General features: G+C 55.5%; 4 protein-coding genes across 4 annotated transcripts; 2 read left to right on the forward strand and 2 right to left on the reverse strand.

The window, feature by feature from the left end:
• Nucleotides 1–167: 167 nt before the first annotated feature.
• L226DRAFT_463646 (uncharacterized protein) lies at nucleotides 168–3,803 on the forward strand (the record flags this gene model as incomplete). Its single annotated transcript, XM_067675802.1, has 4 exons — nucleotides 168–495; nucleotides 667–2,522; nucleotides 2,581–3,138; nucleotides 3,189–3,803. The coding sequence occupies 4 exons, from the start codon at nucleotides 168–170 to the stop codon at nucleotides 3,801–3,803; spliced, it is 3,357 nt and encodes a 1,118-aa protein (XP_067535236.1).
• A 645-nt stretch (nucleotides 3,804–4,448) lies between these two features.
• L226DRAFT_487507 (uncharacterized protein) lies at nucleotides 4,449–6,841 on the reverse strand. Its single transcript, XM_067677200.1, has 5 exons — nucleotides 6,654–6,841; nucleotides 6,396–6,586; nucleotides 5,669–6,340; nucleotides 5,386–5,602; nucleotides 4,449–5,330 (listed from the first exon to the last, which is right to left on the reverse strand). The coding sequence occupies exons 1-5, from the start codon at nucleotides 6,716–6,718 to the stop codon at nucleotides 4,706–4,708; spliced, it is 1,770 nt and encodes a 589-aa protein (XP_067535237.1). The 5' UTR covers nucleotides 6,719–6,841; the 3' UTR covers nucleotides 4,449–4,705.
• A 369-nt stretch (nucleotides 6,842–7,210) lies between these two features.
• Nucleotides 7,211–7,899, reverse strand: L226DRAFT_535531 (uncharacterized protein; the record flags this gene model as incomplete). The annotated part of the gene is made up of 4 exons (XM_067680928.1): nucleotides 7,809–7,899; nucleotides 7,682–7,746; nucleotides 7,503–7,615; nucleotides 7,211–7,435 (listed from the first exon to the last, which is right to left on the reverse strand). Coding segments are annotated over exons 1-3 (176 nt in total), but the record flags the coding sequence as incomplete, so codon positions are not given.
• Nucleotides 7,900–10,347: 2,448 nt separating this feature from the next.
• On the forward strand, nucleotides 10,348–13,022 carry L226DRAFT_560784 (uncharacterized protein). The gene is made up of 18 exons (XM_067683387.1): nucleotides 10,348–10,673; nucleotides 10,749–10,827; nucleotides 10,884–10,897; nucleotides 10,951–11,049; nucleotides 11,108–11,117; nucleotides 11,171–11,214; nucleotides 11,270–11,295; nucleotides 11,352–11,386; nucleotides 11,440–11,464; nucleotides 11,531–11,558; nucleotides 11,614–11,662; nucleotides 11,718–11,818; nucleotides 11,879–11,941; nucleotides 12,008–12,035; nucleotides 12,093–12,150; nucleotides 12,215–12,348; nucleotides 12,404–12,478; nucleotides 12,556–13,022. Exons 1-18 carry the CDS (start codon nucleotides 10,609–10,611, stop codon nucleotides 12,595–12,597), a joined length of 975 nt encoding a protein of 324 aa, XP_067535239.1. The 5' UTR covers nucleotides 10,348–10,608; the 3' UTR covers nucleotides 12,598–13,022.
• The last annotated feature ends 2,424 nt before the right edge of the window (nucleotides 13,023–15,446 follow it).

The raw sequence follows: 15,446 nt of genomic DNA on the forward strand, positions 1-15,446 counted from the left end.
AGAACGAAAGTGAACATTGACGCCCCTGGAAGCGTGGTTGTTGTTTCCCGACGTTCATGTCCCCCGCTTACAAGTGCCGTCGTTAGTCGCCCTCCCCTCCCCCTCCATCATCTGCAACACCCAGGCGACCCACACTCTACCATACACCGACAGTACCACCACCAACGATGTGGTCCAAAATCAGCAGTGCACTCAAGCGTCCCGAGACACCCGCACAAGACTTCGACGCCGACGACAGGCCGGTACAAACAGTCCTCTCCACCGTCTTCGACCGTCATCCGAACCTCTCAAACTTCCACGACCCCAATGAGGTACCTTTCCCTTCACCAAGTCCGCCTGCATCCCCCTCCAAGCACGGTCGTCGAGGGATCTTCAAGCGCACGGCCAAGACGATCAGCGAGAGCGACCAAGTCCCCAATCTCCCCATCAAGCTCTCTATCCCCCATCTCAAGAAAGTAAAGTCCTCTCTCCATGGCTCTACTGGTGAGTTTTTTCGTCTCTAAGTCGTTGATGTTGTGGGGCTGTGCGTCGCCCGGTGGGAACGTTTCGTCTTGAGCATGGTGCTCATGACGTACGACATACTTCGCTTAATACTGGGGGTGTCTATGCACTCACCCTCTTTGGAATATGTTAGTCTTCATGCAGAAGCTAACTTGCTCTCCTCAGCTTCCGACGCATCCTCAATAAGCAGAGCGTCCACAGACTCGACCCAGCCGCGGCAATCCCAAGACTCCATTCGGCCACACTTACATGACCCTCCAGCACGCACTCCCATTACGCCTACTGCAGAAGGACGCTTCGGCTCACTTCGCTCTATACTCCGCGATTCCAATACGCCTGCTACAGGGCAGAGCGTCCGCTTCTTCTCCCGCGACGCCTACAAGATCATCACTCCCGACATCTCCAATGCCAGCGCAAGTGGCAGCGAACCCGAGCCTGCTTCGTTCGGTGCTCGCATCAAGACTCACAGTAGCACGCCTGTCCGTCCTGCTCTCCAGGATGTCTTCTCACCCACACTTTCGTCCAACCTGAAACTTCTTCCTCCACCCAACGATTCCAACATCTTCGATCTGTCCCAGGACATCGATCTTCCACCCATACCGATCAGCAAAGACTCGGTTCCTCTCCTCGACAACGCAATTGAGCTACCTTCCGATGCCGACAGCTCGGCTACTGCTCTTCGTATAGAGCCTGATGGCGAATTCCGATCCAGCACCCCGTCCAAGCATGACAGGAGCCAGTCCTTCAGCTTCGGCCAGACCGTCTTCCACTCAATCGGCGCCGCGGTTCGAGATTCGCCTGCTTCCAATGCCAGCTCCTCGAGCTCGCGGCGGGGTTCCCTCAAGCCAAAGGGTAACCGCAACCGGGCCTACAGTGACACCGTCTTCCACTCTATGCTGCAGGCCCCATTGACCCCGCAGAAGGAGAACGTGCCTCCTGAAGCTGACATCGATGACCGCTCAAATGGTGCCCTCGTCCTGTACCCTGCGGCCGGGTCCCCGGAGAAGGGAAAGGAGAAGGATCCCTTCGGAGCGCACTCGACGGCGTACTACACTCCCGGAACCGGCGTACCCCCGACCCCGCCTCAAGCAGTTCAGGTCCATGGTCGCAAGGCATCTCGTGAAGAGGACCTCATCCTCTCCCTCCGCACCCAGCTTGCACTTCAGACGGAACTCTGCGCGCAATACGAGGTCGATCTCCGCGGCAAGGACGAGATGATGCGCATCATTCAGTCTCGTTTCGACGAATGCGGACGCGAGTGCGAGCGACGGAAGAACGTCATCCGCGGCTGGCGCAAGCGCGTCGCCGACCTCGAGCGCTGCGTCCAGAACCTGCAACTGGAGGTTGAGCGTAGCAGGGAGGAGTCCATGGAGCGGAGCGTCATGGATGAAGCCAGCGGGTATGCCTTGCGTGCCCTGCATGGAAAAATGGAGGCGTTGGAACGCGAGAAGATTGAGTTGGAGAAGCGTGAGCGCTCTGCCGTTGAGGAGCTGCAAGCCACCCGGGACGAGCTCTATGGCACGAAGGAGGAGCTCTCACGGAGGGATGAGGCGGAGCGTGAGCTGAAGGACGGTATCGCGCGCGCTCGGGAGACGATGGAGTCCATGGACGTCAGCATGAGTTTGGAGGAGGGCGAGCGGTCCCGCGTGTTCTCGACGGCTGCGTGGGACGAGGAGCGCAAGGCTCTCACTGCTGCTAACGAGGCCCTGCGCGCTGAACAGCTTACTCTGGAGACCCAACTTACGGACGCTCGGGAAGATGCTCTCAATAAGGACAACGAGCTCAGCGTCCTCAAGGCCGAGCTCGAGGCGCAGTGGTGTGGTACGGAGGCGCAAAGCGAGAAGATGGCAGAGTTAGAGAAGGAGAAGCAGGAGCTGCGCGAGGAGGTCGAGGCGCTGAACGCTAGGATCAGCGAGATGGAGGTCGAGTGGACGCAGTCGGAGAACAGGAAGAACGAACTTGAAGCGGAAGCGCAGGAACTCTGGGCAACGAAGGAGGATCTCGAGAACGAGCGCAGCGAGGTAAGCTTTGTCGATTGAAGCCTGCGAATAATTCAGGTACTGACGGTCGTATCGCCAGCTCGAGGAGCAGCTTCGCGCTGAGCAAGAGCACTCGGAAGAGCTCACTGCCGCTCTCCGTGAGCGTGAGGACAAGGTCACGGCGCTTGAGCAGGAGCACAAGTTCGCTCTGGACCGCGCGCAACGCGTCGAGGCCCGTCTCCGGGAGCGCGAAGCCGAGCTCTCAGACCTCATGAAGAAGCAGTCCGAGCGCGAGAATGACGCGGAGAATGCACAGAGCGAAATCGCCAAGATGAAGCGCGAGCACGCGCGTATCGTCAACGAGCAGAGCCGTACCTTGCAGGATGTCGTCGCACGCGAGGTCGAAGCCCGTGCCTCCATGGAGGCGATGGTCCGCGAGAAGGCGGAGACGGATGTCCAGATCAACAGCCTTAAGGACCGGACGAATGCGCTCAATGCCGAGGTTGAGAAGCTTAGACGGCAGGTGCATGAGCTCCAGCAGGAGAGCGCGGACAAGGATATCAAGTTGGTCCAGTTCACCAAGCAGCGTGCGCAAGACAAGGAGGACCTCAACGGTCTCAACATCGCTCTTGATTCGAAGCAGCAGGAACTCGAGTTGGTGAGTAATTGTGAATTTTAGTCTATGCCTTCGCTGACGTGGCTCTGCAGCTCAAGAGGCGCATGAATGTCCGTGGCACCGCCGGTGGTACACCCGCTCCCACTGCGAAGGTTCCAGCATCCCGCAGGGAGTCTTCTATCTTCGGCACTCCTAGTGTTGCTACTCGACCGCCCTCCGTGCTCTCCGATGCTGGCAGCACGACCAAGGACCGTCGCACGAGCGAGACTCCCTCCACTATCACCAAGCCTGCGCTTGGAAGGAGCATCCGCGCCAACGGTCCCACCAGTGCATCCGGCTCTCATACGGCAAAGCGCTCTCTCGACGGCGCAATGGGTCCACCCCCTTCGGTAACCAGGAGTCAGTCTGCCACCGCTGCTACGCCTACGCGTATTCCCTCTGGCCCTTCAGCTCGTGCGACCCCCAGTACCATCAAGGCTGTGGCGAACACCCGTCGCATGTCCGCGTCCATCCTGGACTCGTCAAAGCTGCGCCAGTCGACCACCAGCCAGGAGAGGTTCCAGAAGCTCGAGCGGCTGCCGTCTGTCTCGTCCGCGAGCGAGCCTGAGAAGGAGAACTCGGCGCCGTCGTCGACGTCCAGCCTTAACTCGTCCACTGCGTCGTCGACCGCTAAGACGACGCGCAGGATGAGCGCGATGCCGGCATGAACGCAGCCGATGTTACAAGTCAAGAAGTACCGCAGTGGGTGTAATTCTTACCAAGAGTTGGCGGCTGTCGCTGTCCGTGGACAGAGTTGCTTTGAGTATGCTTCGTGCAAACATACCCCCTCATCATCTGTATTGATACGTATAGTCTCGCATCTCATCACCAGCATATTGCATCTACTCATACTCATCTAACATGCATTCCACCTCATCCACCTCTCTTCCCCTACCCCCCGCGCACATCTGCCAGTTATGGTCGACGCACATTACCTAGACCCACTGCGCACGTTTCCCACATCAGTCACAACGTTAGTTTCCACTCCATGCGTCTCATCTCTCTCGCCTTGAACTTATGCAGTTATGTACTTCGCTTTCGCTGTGTACTTGATATCGCTGCTCTCGTCCCGTCCCCGTCCACCTCGTCTCTCCACTTCCATCTCGTTCCGTCCCCATTTTCCGTCCCGTCCCCATTTTCCGTCCCGTCCCCATTTTCCGTCCCGTCCCCATTTTCCGTCCCGTCCCCATTTTCCGTCCCGTCCCCATCACCTCTTCGCTTGTGCATTTTGTTGGACTTGAGAGCTGTGAGCTGTTCGCACCTCCGACCCGTTGCATCTTCGCCCCAAAGGGCCCCTAGTATCATTTGTGCGTATGCGTCTGCAATTGAATTATTGGTATCAGATACATATACACGAGTATCGTCCTTGTACACAAGACAATCAGATGGACAAGACCGGGGAGCAGGTGCGGCCCCTCTACGTGCACCTTATTTATACGGTACTCGTACTCTACAGTGCTAGAAATACAGCGATCAACGTGCGGACGATCACATAGTTACAATGAGCATCCAGTGCCAATGAGACAACCCGGTGAGATATAGATACTTGCGCATGCAGAAGGTGGGGCGATCATCCGATGAAGTCCGCGTCCGCGTCCAACAGATCCCATCCTTCGTCCTCTTCGACAATCCGTTCGGTCTTGACTTCCTTCGTGCGCCCACCGGTGCCTCTAGCACGTGCCCGCGCGGGCGTCGCTGCCGTCGCCTGCAGGAGTTGACTGAAGTCGAGTGGGAAGCTCGCGGGGGTGGGCGGAGGCAGCAATGGCCGGGTCGCGTGCGCACGGCGGCCGAGCTCGGGCGAGCAGCAGACAGCCCAGAGGTTTCCAAGGACGTCACCGGCGTGTGCGAGAGGTACGTCGATGACCTGCGTGTGTGCGAGATAGCAGACGTTATATAGGAGCATCGCGAGCGCGGTGGTGAATGCGCTGCCTGGAGAAGAGGAGGTGCTCGGCGGAGGCGCGGATGCGAGCTGAGAATCTGCCAGCGAGCCCGAGAGGGACGTTGTGCGTTGCGGATGAGGAACACCGGGGGAAGGCGGGGAGGATGGCTGTGTCGTCGCTGGAGTGGTAGATGCGCGGTGGGAGGTGGGACGGGTGAAGGAGGATGGCGAGGACGAGGCTGAGCTTGAGGTTGAAGAGCTTGAGGAGGCTGCTGGCGGTGCAGAGGATACGTGAAGTGGCTGCTTCGTGGACCATCTACATACGGGACAGTCAACAAAACCCGATACTTGAGACTAAGAGATGAACGAACCGTGCCCATCCACCACTCTCGCCGCCGCGTACGGCACCGATCCATGGAATCCCGACACCCAACAGTCCATTCCCTTTAGCAGACGAGCTCGGTGGTGCAGTGGAGGAGCGACTCCACACGATCTCGAAGGGTAGCTTGATACCGAGGTAGAAGGCAAGCAAAGTCACGAAGTGTATGGTGTGCGTTAGTACAGCATTGATGTGATCTGGGGGATAGCCTGCACAACGCAACGTGGAGGTCGTTGATCTCGATGTGACATAGCATGAAAATTAGCGAGACTTACGACGAATGTCGCCCGGCACTGGTAGAACGAGTCCTCCGATCGTCCACTCTCCCTTCGTCCCGGCCTTCCCGCCCAATGGCGGCCGTCCGCCCACCTCAACAACGCTGAAAACCTCCACGAGCTCTTGAACAAGTCCTGACCGTGCACGCGCTATTGCATCAGATAATTGGGACATCTGTGTTTGTAACTCCTCGATCTGTCTGGCAACTGGATCTACACCCCGCATGGAGATAGGCGTTCCGTACGGAGCGCTTCCAGAGACAGCGCGTCCATGTGTGGTGCCGTATGGGTGTGATGGTAAACCCGAGCCCAGTGAAGGTCGAGAATAGCTCTGGGGTGGGGTAGTTGCGACAGAAAGAGGGGAACGAACGGCTTGTGGAGAGGTGGATGAGAAGTAGTTGGTGCTCAAAGGGCGGGAAGCCGAAGACAGGGGGCGAGGGGCCGGCGATGCACTGGAAGGAGGCGGGGTCGAAGATTGAGATGAGAGTGAGGAGTTGGGCCGATGAGATATCGGGCGTCCAGCTTGAGGAGAAGCGGATATAGGTGCATGGGGAGGAGAGGCGGATGTAGAGGGGGTAGAGGAATGGGCATGGAGGATAGTAGATGTCGCTATGGCAAGAGTGCGTCTGCGCGTTCCAAGGGAGCTTCGCAGTTTCTGTATCCGATCGCGCACTGCAAAGGGGGTGAGCGCAACAAGCCCTCGGCAGGGTGAATGTGAAACACGCACAATCGTCGTTAGTTGACCTCAGCTGATTCACCCCGTCCCATACTTCCTGCACCCTCTCCTCTCTACCCTTGTACTCAGCACGTCTCAGGCGTGCGGGGTCTACGACGGTCGCAAGGGACTTCTGCGCCGACGCTATGTGAACGTCTCGATCGGCAGTAGCATGCTGGGTTTGTAATCGCAGCGAGAGGAGGCTGGAAAGGAGACAGGGAACGATTTCGTCAGTTCAATGTCAGGAAGTAGAATTCTCGTCGTACGCACTGTTGTCTGAGGCAATTCTCGCAATAGAACTGACGTTGTTTGAGTTCGCAGTTCTGGCACTCCATGCACGATCCGCAGATCGCTGATCAAGGATGTGTGTCTAACACCTCACGGAAAGTCTAGCTAAGCGTAGTGCAATGAAGTAGCAGAGTAAGAGTCAGCGACGCGAGAGTCGGCGGAAGAGCAGAAGACGCAGGGAGGGTGGTGGATTGGGTCCAAGGACGAAGTCACGCCTCAAGCCGAGAGCCGCGTGTCGTCACCCGTAACGCGACGCCTACGCGGTCACATGACGCTACTGCATGCCATTCTCTGTTGCGCGTTGCTCCCGAAGTACTGGCACGAGTAACCAAACTCCAAGTACCTCCTGAAGCTTGGTAGACACACAGAGTTGCGCCTGAAGAGCTAAGGAGAAATGGCAGTACTAGTAACTAGTGTTAGTACTCATCACCATTAATTTGTAATCGCGACGCATGCGCTAAATAATAGAAAGAAATTCAGTCCCTCTGGGAACATATATGTAAAAATATTCCGGGGGTAGGACTGACCATGTTTGACACTCTCTGATTCAGTAGGATAGGGTAGGATGTGAGGAAGTTGCGCGCGCCACCACCCACTGGTACCCACAGCTGCGCGGCAAGAATAATCTCACGGTTCTTCGCAGAGTCCGTCACTGCGAAGTGCCCATACTCATACTCATGCCACTATCCCGGAACCTCTGACCATTCTAAATGAAGTTACATGCTACAAGTACTCCACTGCGGTCGATGGATATCCATGAAAGACTGAGCCAAACGGTATAAACATCGTGAGCTTCCATATCTCTTGATTGTACCAGTAGCGACAACTCACCGTTCACTCATCCGCAGCGATTATCAAAGACGTTCCGCAGGTGCAAGGAATGCACAGAATGGCAACAGCTTTCCCCAATCCCTTGCTAATCTTGCTTGCGCCTGCAATTGTACCTGAAGTCATATCGTGAGGTCAGCAAATGCCGCTTGACGTCCAAGCAACTGCAAGGAGAGGCTCACCAGAGACCACGTAGAGGTATCCTTTCCCGATGCTCTTAGGGATGGCGAGCAGAGCAGATCCAGCGCTGTTTACATGTACGAAGTTAGCGACGGGTACGCAATATTCAACGCACGCGTATATTCTAACCTCATGTTGTTTTAGTGTATCGTAATCGCGTGGTGTTTCTCAAAGACTACCAAGAAGGGTTGACACGTCAGGTGAGGGAGTGAAGCACAATATGGAATGCCGGTTGGTCCGTGCGTTCGGTCTTTTCTGAATCTTTGCTCGCACAGCCCCGGACAACTGCCTTCGCGTTGAATTCCATCACCACGAAGGCAGTGGCAGACTATCGCCATCACCTTCATGATCAAGGATGCCGTCAATCAACGGATCCTGCAGGACTACCAGACCAACTATAGGTCTCGCTGACCTCCGAAGTGAAGCTCACAATACGCCGCCATACTTCACGGGACCTGTCAGTATGTCTAATTTCCCATTGCCAGCTTGCTGTCGTACGCGATGCTCAAATATTCTACTATAGCATAGCTTCTGTTCTCTGGTCCCATGGCCATGAACATCAACAATACGTCTAAGAAGTTGATCGGTTTTGATCGCTCTTCCGCAACGAAGACATCTACATTTTACTCGTGAGTAACATCGCTCTATAACCACCCTTCGTCGCCCCGGTGTCGTCGGTGGAAACGCATGATGGACTGGTTGCATCATAAGAACATCGATACATTAAGGGACAGGTACCCGTCACAGACTCAGTGCATCTGGTGCTCGGACCGGGCATGACCTCAGGACACTGCACCAGAGAAGGGGATTAATACGGTACACTGTGGTCCTGTATCGTCTTTCCACCCAAGTAACGCCCTATGTATGCCAATCATCGCAAACTGTTGTCTAATGGGGTTAATCATACCGCCAACAAGGCTCCTCGTATCCGCAGTACGTTACCATTCGGTGGTGTCACCAGCCCGCTGTCTCCCGATGCATGCAACAGTCGAGGTTCGTGGCGGCGGCGGCCGTACCGACTCTTACAATATCTCGTCGGGGCGTTTCGTATCTGGTTGTTGTCCTGCCGACGCGCGCATGCATGAACCACTTTGCGACATCCTGAACGCCCTGTTGTGCCGAGGTGCCGCCGGCAATGCGCCATTTTCTGTCGCGAACCTCGGATCTGAGGTGGCGGAACATGCCTTCCGACATATGGTGTACTCGGCAACGCGGGCTTCTAGCTAGTACGACATATTCTACGTCTACACGCTGTATCATTCATATAATGTGACGTTTGCCGTTCGTCTGATGCAAACTGCATTCTATCTTGATGCGTGGTCCACGGGACACCGTCAGAGAGAGGAGACGTGCGGTATATGCGGCTTGCAAGCTTGAGCACCAAGCTGACAATGAGAAATAAAACATACTGTACAGAATTCAAGTACTCACAGTCCGGGTGCTCTCTTTAGACTCTTCTCGCACAGTTCGCCGCTCGAGACTGATGCGACCTGCATCCTGGTGGAGACGATTCTGATGCTCCGACGCAAGGTTTTTCCAGCTAATTTTCAGGGTCAGGATGCGGAAATATCGGCCATCCTAGAGCCTGCGCTTCTCTGCGCGTCTGGTTCGAGCTAGACCGCTGAGTAATTGGTGGACGAACGGCGCCCTCAAGCAAGTAGTTCTGTGAAGCGGCGTCGTTGACCCCGGACCCTCTCGACAGGTACCGCGCCAGGCAAAGTAGGATCTACGCGGGAGACCGCAAATCGTTGTGGCGGGTTTGCGTCGATCGTCATCTGCAGACAACTGCGTCCCGTCTCAGGTGGCTGTGAAACAGAGACTTTAGGCTCGCAGCGATTCCGGAGCGTGAGCTAATAAGTCCCTACAGGTCCGAGTGAAGTGGATGTAGTTGACGTGCGGAGGTCCCTCGAAGCCGACTTCGTTTTCCACATTGATTGTAGAATATTCGTAGGTCTGTCTGTTTCTGATTATAGACTTCGGTACACGAGAGGAACCGGATGGAGGACTCTGGGAATGTCTGTATACCCACCAGTGTGGCTTCTGGTCTCGAGCAGTGCCTGGCGGGGCGGGTCCTCCCTTTCGAGGTCCCTCCACAGCTCTACACTCCAGACGGTCACCGGTTAACCTCGGCCATCTTTAAGGGCATGTTCCCCATCGCATGCGACCGGAAAAAGGACAGAAGGAGCGTTCGCTCGCGCTACACTTATGCCGGTCCTCGCCGGAAGAGGTTTACGCACTGGGCGCTTGGATCGGGGCGTCTGCGTAAACCTCTTCCGGCTCTTCCGTCACTCCACTAGGGCCTACCCGTCAACTATTTTCCGACCTTCAGCGTGGACGTGGGATGCGGCTCAAATTTTGTCGCCGTCCGCGGGGCCGGGGACAGCAACGCAAATTTATCCCAAAATCATACAAAAAAATGACTCGGTGTAAGGTCTGTGCATACCGCATGAGGCAGAGGGCCAAAGTCTTGCGAAGCATGATACAAGGGGATCGAGATGGATGTTCTTGAGATGCATCGATGATGTTCGGAGAACTATGGCACATGTACTTGTTATACCTATAGCATCCGACATGATGCTGCGGGCGCCCACTTGGATCACTCACGTACAAGATACCATTTCTTCAGTTCGATATCGGGGGGAGATTTGCATAAAACATGCAATATGCCCACGGTATCGTCTCGCCTGCGATTGTAGCCTGCCGCGTGCTCGCTCCGACCTAGATTCCTCGGTGCGTCCCCTTGCGAACGCGCCACTAAGTTGCCGGAGCTTTAAACAGTTGCCCCGCCCTTCGCGGGACGGGGGTTTTACCTTGGGTGTCACCTCCTGTCGCGACCATCCGCATCTTTCCCTACTACCCCCACCTCCTCCTCCCCCTCGTCTCTGTCCCGTCCGCCTCCCTCTCGACCCTAGGTGCGACATTGGGCGAAATGGCGCAGAATCCCGCTGAATCATTCTTCGGTGGCCTCTTGATTGAGGTCTTCATCGCGTGCATGTGAGTACTCGGCCCTCCCTTCACATTTCCAAGCTACTCTTGGCTTGTGTGCTGATGCGATTTGCCTCGTTGCAGTCTCTACGGTATAACCACTCTCCAGACCTTCATCTACTTCCAGAAGTACCAAGGCGACACAAGATTCTTGAAGCTTTTCGTATGTCGTCATTGCTTGAGTTCCTCCTCGTGCGCTTACACCAAAATGTACATTAGGTGGGCGGAGTCTGGTAGGTCCGATGCAGCTCACAGTCAGCGCAGGGCTCAACGTATGTGGGTACAGGATTTTGGAGACCGCACACACCGCGTTTTGCATCCAGTTCGTGTATGCGTACCTGGTATCGAGCTTCGGAGACTTCGAGTACTTCGGGCATATCAACTGGTGCGTAGAACTACTTGTCTGACTGGATCGCTCTCATTTACTCTCGCTCTCAACACAGGGGTATCGGCGTAAGTGCTACTCAGGCCGCACCTGCTAGGCTACTCACAAACTTCCCGACCAGATCACGGTCTTCACGGAGGTTATCCTGTCGACGCTCGTACAACTGTCAGTATCTATTGTCCGTTTCTTCCTAGTTTATCAGCAGCTGACCGTCTGACAGGTTCTACGTTCGGCGAGTATGGATCAGTCAGTATCGCTGTTACTCTCGTCAAGCGCTCGTCATCTAACACATCATGGATCAGTGAGCAACAAGTCGAAGATCCTCACCGCTGCGCTCGTGAGTGTCTCAGCCTGCAATTCACACTGCACCTTCTGACATATACTGGAAAGACGATCTTCACTCTGGCGCGAGTAGGCAGGTCACATTCTTGGATAACCTCATAGGGATAGTTGGTTGACTGCCCGACTGCTTTCGTTTCAGCTTTCGGTATCGGGTCCATGGTCCTCAGGTATGTCCACTCGTACAATCACCCAGTCCGCCGCGCTCATCCATGTTTCCGCTAGTTACACCTACACGGCCTGGGTACCATTCAGAGCTCAAACGTCGGCCACGGTACGTCGCACGCGGTCGCTGAACCGTTGCATAGCCTGACCGTTCCCGCAAACAGGTCACCGTCAGCGGTGGCTTGGGTGCAGCCGCACTCGTAGACGTCTTGGTGGCGCTCACGCTCTCTTTCTACCTCACGCGAGGGCGCTCGTCCCAGCACAAGTACGCAATTACTACCTCTCTTTCATGAGATTGGAGATTGACTGCTGCTGCGCTATCTAGGCAGTCGAACAGTCGTGTCAACCTGATCATGTTGTACGCTGTCAATTCTGGTGCGATCACCGCGTACGTCTCGTTTTGTCAAAACGATAGTGCGTACAGCTTGCTGACTACGGTACTCTGGATCTTCAGTACGGCATCTATCCTTTCCGTCATTCTTGTGAGTATATCGCTGAGTTACCGTTGTCGCAATATCTTGACCCTGCGTGTTCTTTAGTATGCTACACAGAAGCAGAGTTTAGTCTTCCTCGGCTTGGTTGAGATCCAGGGCAAGCGTAAGTCTTCCCGTCGTGCGTCGAATCTCGAGATGTAGACACTAATGCATATCACGTCTCGCAGTTTACGCGAACTCCTTCCTTGGAAGCTTGAACGCTCGGTCACACATCCGCAACAAGGCCAACCCTGCGGCTCAGCAGTACCCTTCGTTCGAGTCATACAGCCACAACGGCTTCCGTCCTGTCGCGCCCCCTGTGGTGAGTAATGGTCCTTACGTTATAGATGTCCGGCAGATGCTAAGACATCTCACAGCCGAAGGTTGAGGTGTACCGCCAGACCGTCGTCACGAATGATATGGGCATGCGCGTTCAGCCAGACGTCGACAACGTGAGCATTCCGTCCGCCAGCAGCTCGGTATGTTTGATGCAGTCTACTGACGACCAATCACACGCTCATCATCACAGAACTACGACATGAAAACCCTTAAGGGCGGCGAGCTTGTCTAGGCTCACGGTGTGCGCCCAATGTATATACTTATAGAGTGTGGCACCCTCCTTCCGTTCCTTTAGGTCTTCAGTTGTGGATGGTTAGTCGCGGTCGGTTCAAGCGCCCTGTCGCTATAGCTCGCTTTCTTGCTCGATGTAGGAGTTGCGTACGATACGTATGAGGAGTCTTAGGCTGCTCTTCATTGAGCCGTGGAGTCTGGATACACGGATAGGATGGGTCGGTCATCGAGCCTGGTGCTCCGCGGATCTGTGGTACTAGGACCTGCGGTGCATACTTACTGTTCCTGTCCTTGTCTAATGCTACCTGTGCTGTGCATACGGTTGTCCGCGATATCCGACAAAGCACTGCCAGGACAAACCTCGTCACCTTAGCCGACCCGAGCCTCGTGCCTAGAAACGGCGGTTAAGTTCGGCAATGTGTCCACACAAACAAATACCGTATTTCGTTCAAACGCCGTTCGCTCGACTCGTCTTCCTGCGCTATCAACAGAATACGGCGTACGTAGGTGCTGAGGACGTCGATCCGGAAGACTTGTTGTCGTAATGCCCTGGCGTAGTACCGCAGTCCCCGTCCGGAGGCGCGTTCTTGTAGAGTGGACAATATTTTTGTGCTAGCGTGTACCATAGGTTTGTGCCTGTGTTCCAGGAGGAATTCATACAGTATAAGCTCCCACGTCCTGCATGGACCGGAAAACCAAGCAAGGGCAGCAGGCTACTAGTAGTGGCTGTATCTGTCTGCCCGCACCATGGCTGACAATCCTGACGAAACCTCTTGTCCAAAAAAGCAATGTGCGTGCCCGATGGAAGAGCTACAAGGGACAAGGAGGTGCCAGGGTCCGTGGCGCTTCCACAGCATAGAAGTCTGCGATGGGACTTCGTCTTACAGCTCGCGGATGGCATAGGCTTTACGCAATATATCCAGAGTCCCGATGTCGTTGCGCATCTTCCCTGAGAATCAACCGCGTGCTTTGCGTGTTCACTCACAGTGGGTCCGGGAGCAACTATAACCCCCTCGGGCCACGGCACACGCCGTGCAAAGAAGTGTTCTTCCGTCACATCTACGAGCTTCCCTACCTTTGTTCGCGGACGACCCAACGGAAGAGAGAAAGCGGTGCAGCACACCATCCTACCGCGCGCCGAACCCCTCTCAAGAACGATGGTCGGGATGAGTGTGGCGATGTTCTGGTTTCATGGCAGACGGTAGGGTAGCGGACTTGCCTCACCTTGCTCCTAGCTGGTAAGTACGTTTGCAACTTACCGCGGTCGAACTCGTCTACGTACCTTTGGCATGACGTAAGTTTTCCTCAATCCGAGGTAACACGCCTGTGCGTGCGACGCTCCCGAGTGCGCGTTTCTCCGGAGCCTCTTGAGTAACCTCTCAGCGCAACGCGGTCCGCATCTCACCCATTAGCGCACATGCACCCCAGCGACTCCCGTCACGTCCGTCTGGCCTCCAGTCTTCGTTACTCGAAGACAGACGACCCGACGGAAGAGACGGAAGGCGCACCGCGCAATCTTCATGCACGCCCTCGGTAGCGAGCACGACGGACAGGGAGTAGACAGCAGAGCACACAGGAGGAGCCACTCTCCTGCGGACCCTCGCAATCTACATCCTACCCGCCGGATCGCTAGGAGGATGTACTGAAGATCGTACGCCATGGAGCCACGAGAGGAAGCGAGGCAACCCAAGGCGGAAGGAATAGGAACCGAGACAAAAACCACGACAAAGAGAGAGAAGATCCGAGACAGAAACCGATGCAGGCCAGGACCGAGGGAAATGGAAAAGTGAGATCGCAGAGAGGAGAAAGGCAAGATGGTGGAACAATATGGAAGGAAGAGGAGGGGACAGGAAAGACGAGTGAGCAGAGAGAGGAAATGAAGAAGAAAGAAAGGAAAGATGGGGAAGAGAGAGCAGGGAACAAGCGAGAGGGAGGAGATGAGAGAGAGCGGAGAGAGAGTCGAGAAAGACGAGGAGAGAGAGACGAGGAGAGAGAGATAGCCGAGAGAGCGAGAGAAAGAGAGAAAGAGAGTGTGAGAGGGAGAGAAAGAGAGAGCCGAGACAGAGCCGAGAGAGAGAAGAGAGAGAGGGAACAAAAAGAGAGAAAGAGAGGAGAAAGAGAGCCAAGAGAGAGGAGGGAGAGAGGAGGGAGAGAGAGACGAGAGAGAGAGAGATGAGAGAGAGAGACGAGAGGAGACGAGAGGAGACGAGAGACAGAGACGAAACGGGACGAGAGGAGATGAGAGGAGAGAGAGGCAAGAGCGGAACAAGAGGAGAGAGCGGAACGAAGAAACGAGAGGAGAGAGAGACGAGAGGAGAGAGACAAGAGGAGAGAGGGGAGAGAGAGAAAAGAGAGAAGAGAGAGAGGAAAGAGAGTAGAGAAGAAACCGAGACAACCAGCTAGTAGACGAGTTCCAGCACCAGAGAGTCCTAGCAAGCAGACGAGTTCCCAGCACCAGAGAGTTCTAGCATCGGAGAGTCCCAGCATCAGAGCAGATCAGCAAGAGAGTAGTCCCAGCAGCGAGAGCACCAAGCCAAGAGCAAGTAAGCCTAGAGAAGCACCAAGTCCACGGTCTTCGTCCTCGTCGTCTTCGAGCCCGTTGTTGTACTCTTCGCGCGCACATCTTCGCATTCAGGCAATCCCTGTCAACCAAAGAATCAGCAGAGACCCGATCCGTACCAAGTAGGAAGGGTCACCTTTCGAATTGCGAGCGGATGGCCACGTTTGACCGTGCATCGCGAAGAGCCCGCTCGTCGCGCGTCGTCCCTTTGTCGTGTTTTCATCCCTAGGGACAAGTCGGCCCATCGCCTCACTGGCAATCGCCCGAGATGAGGAACTCCCCAGCGACTG

The sequence above is a fragment of the Lentinus tigrinus genome, assembly GCF_003813185.1.
Source record: "Lentinus tigrinus ALCF2SS1-7 unplaced genomic scaffold L226scaffold_13, whole genome shotgun sequence".
In the NCBI taxonomy this organism is placed as follows: domain Eukaryota; kingdom Fungi; phylum Basidiomycota; class Agaricomycetes; order Polyporales; family Polyporaceae; genus Lentinus; species Lentinus tigrinus.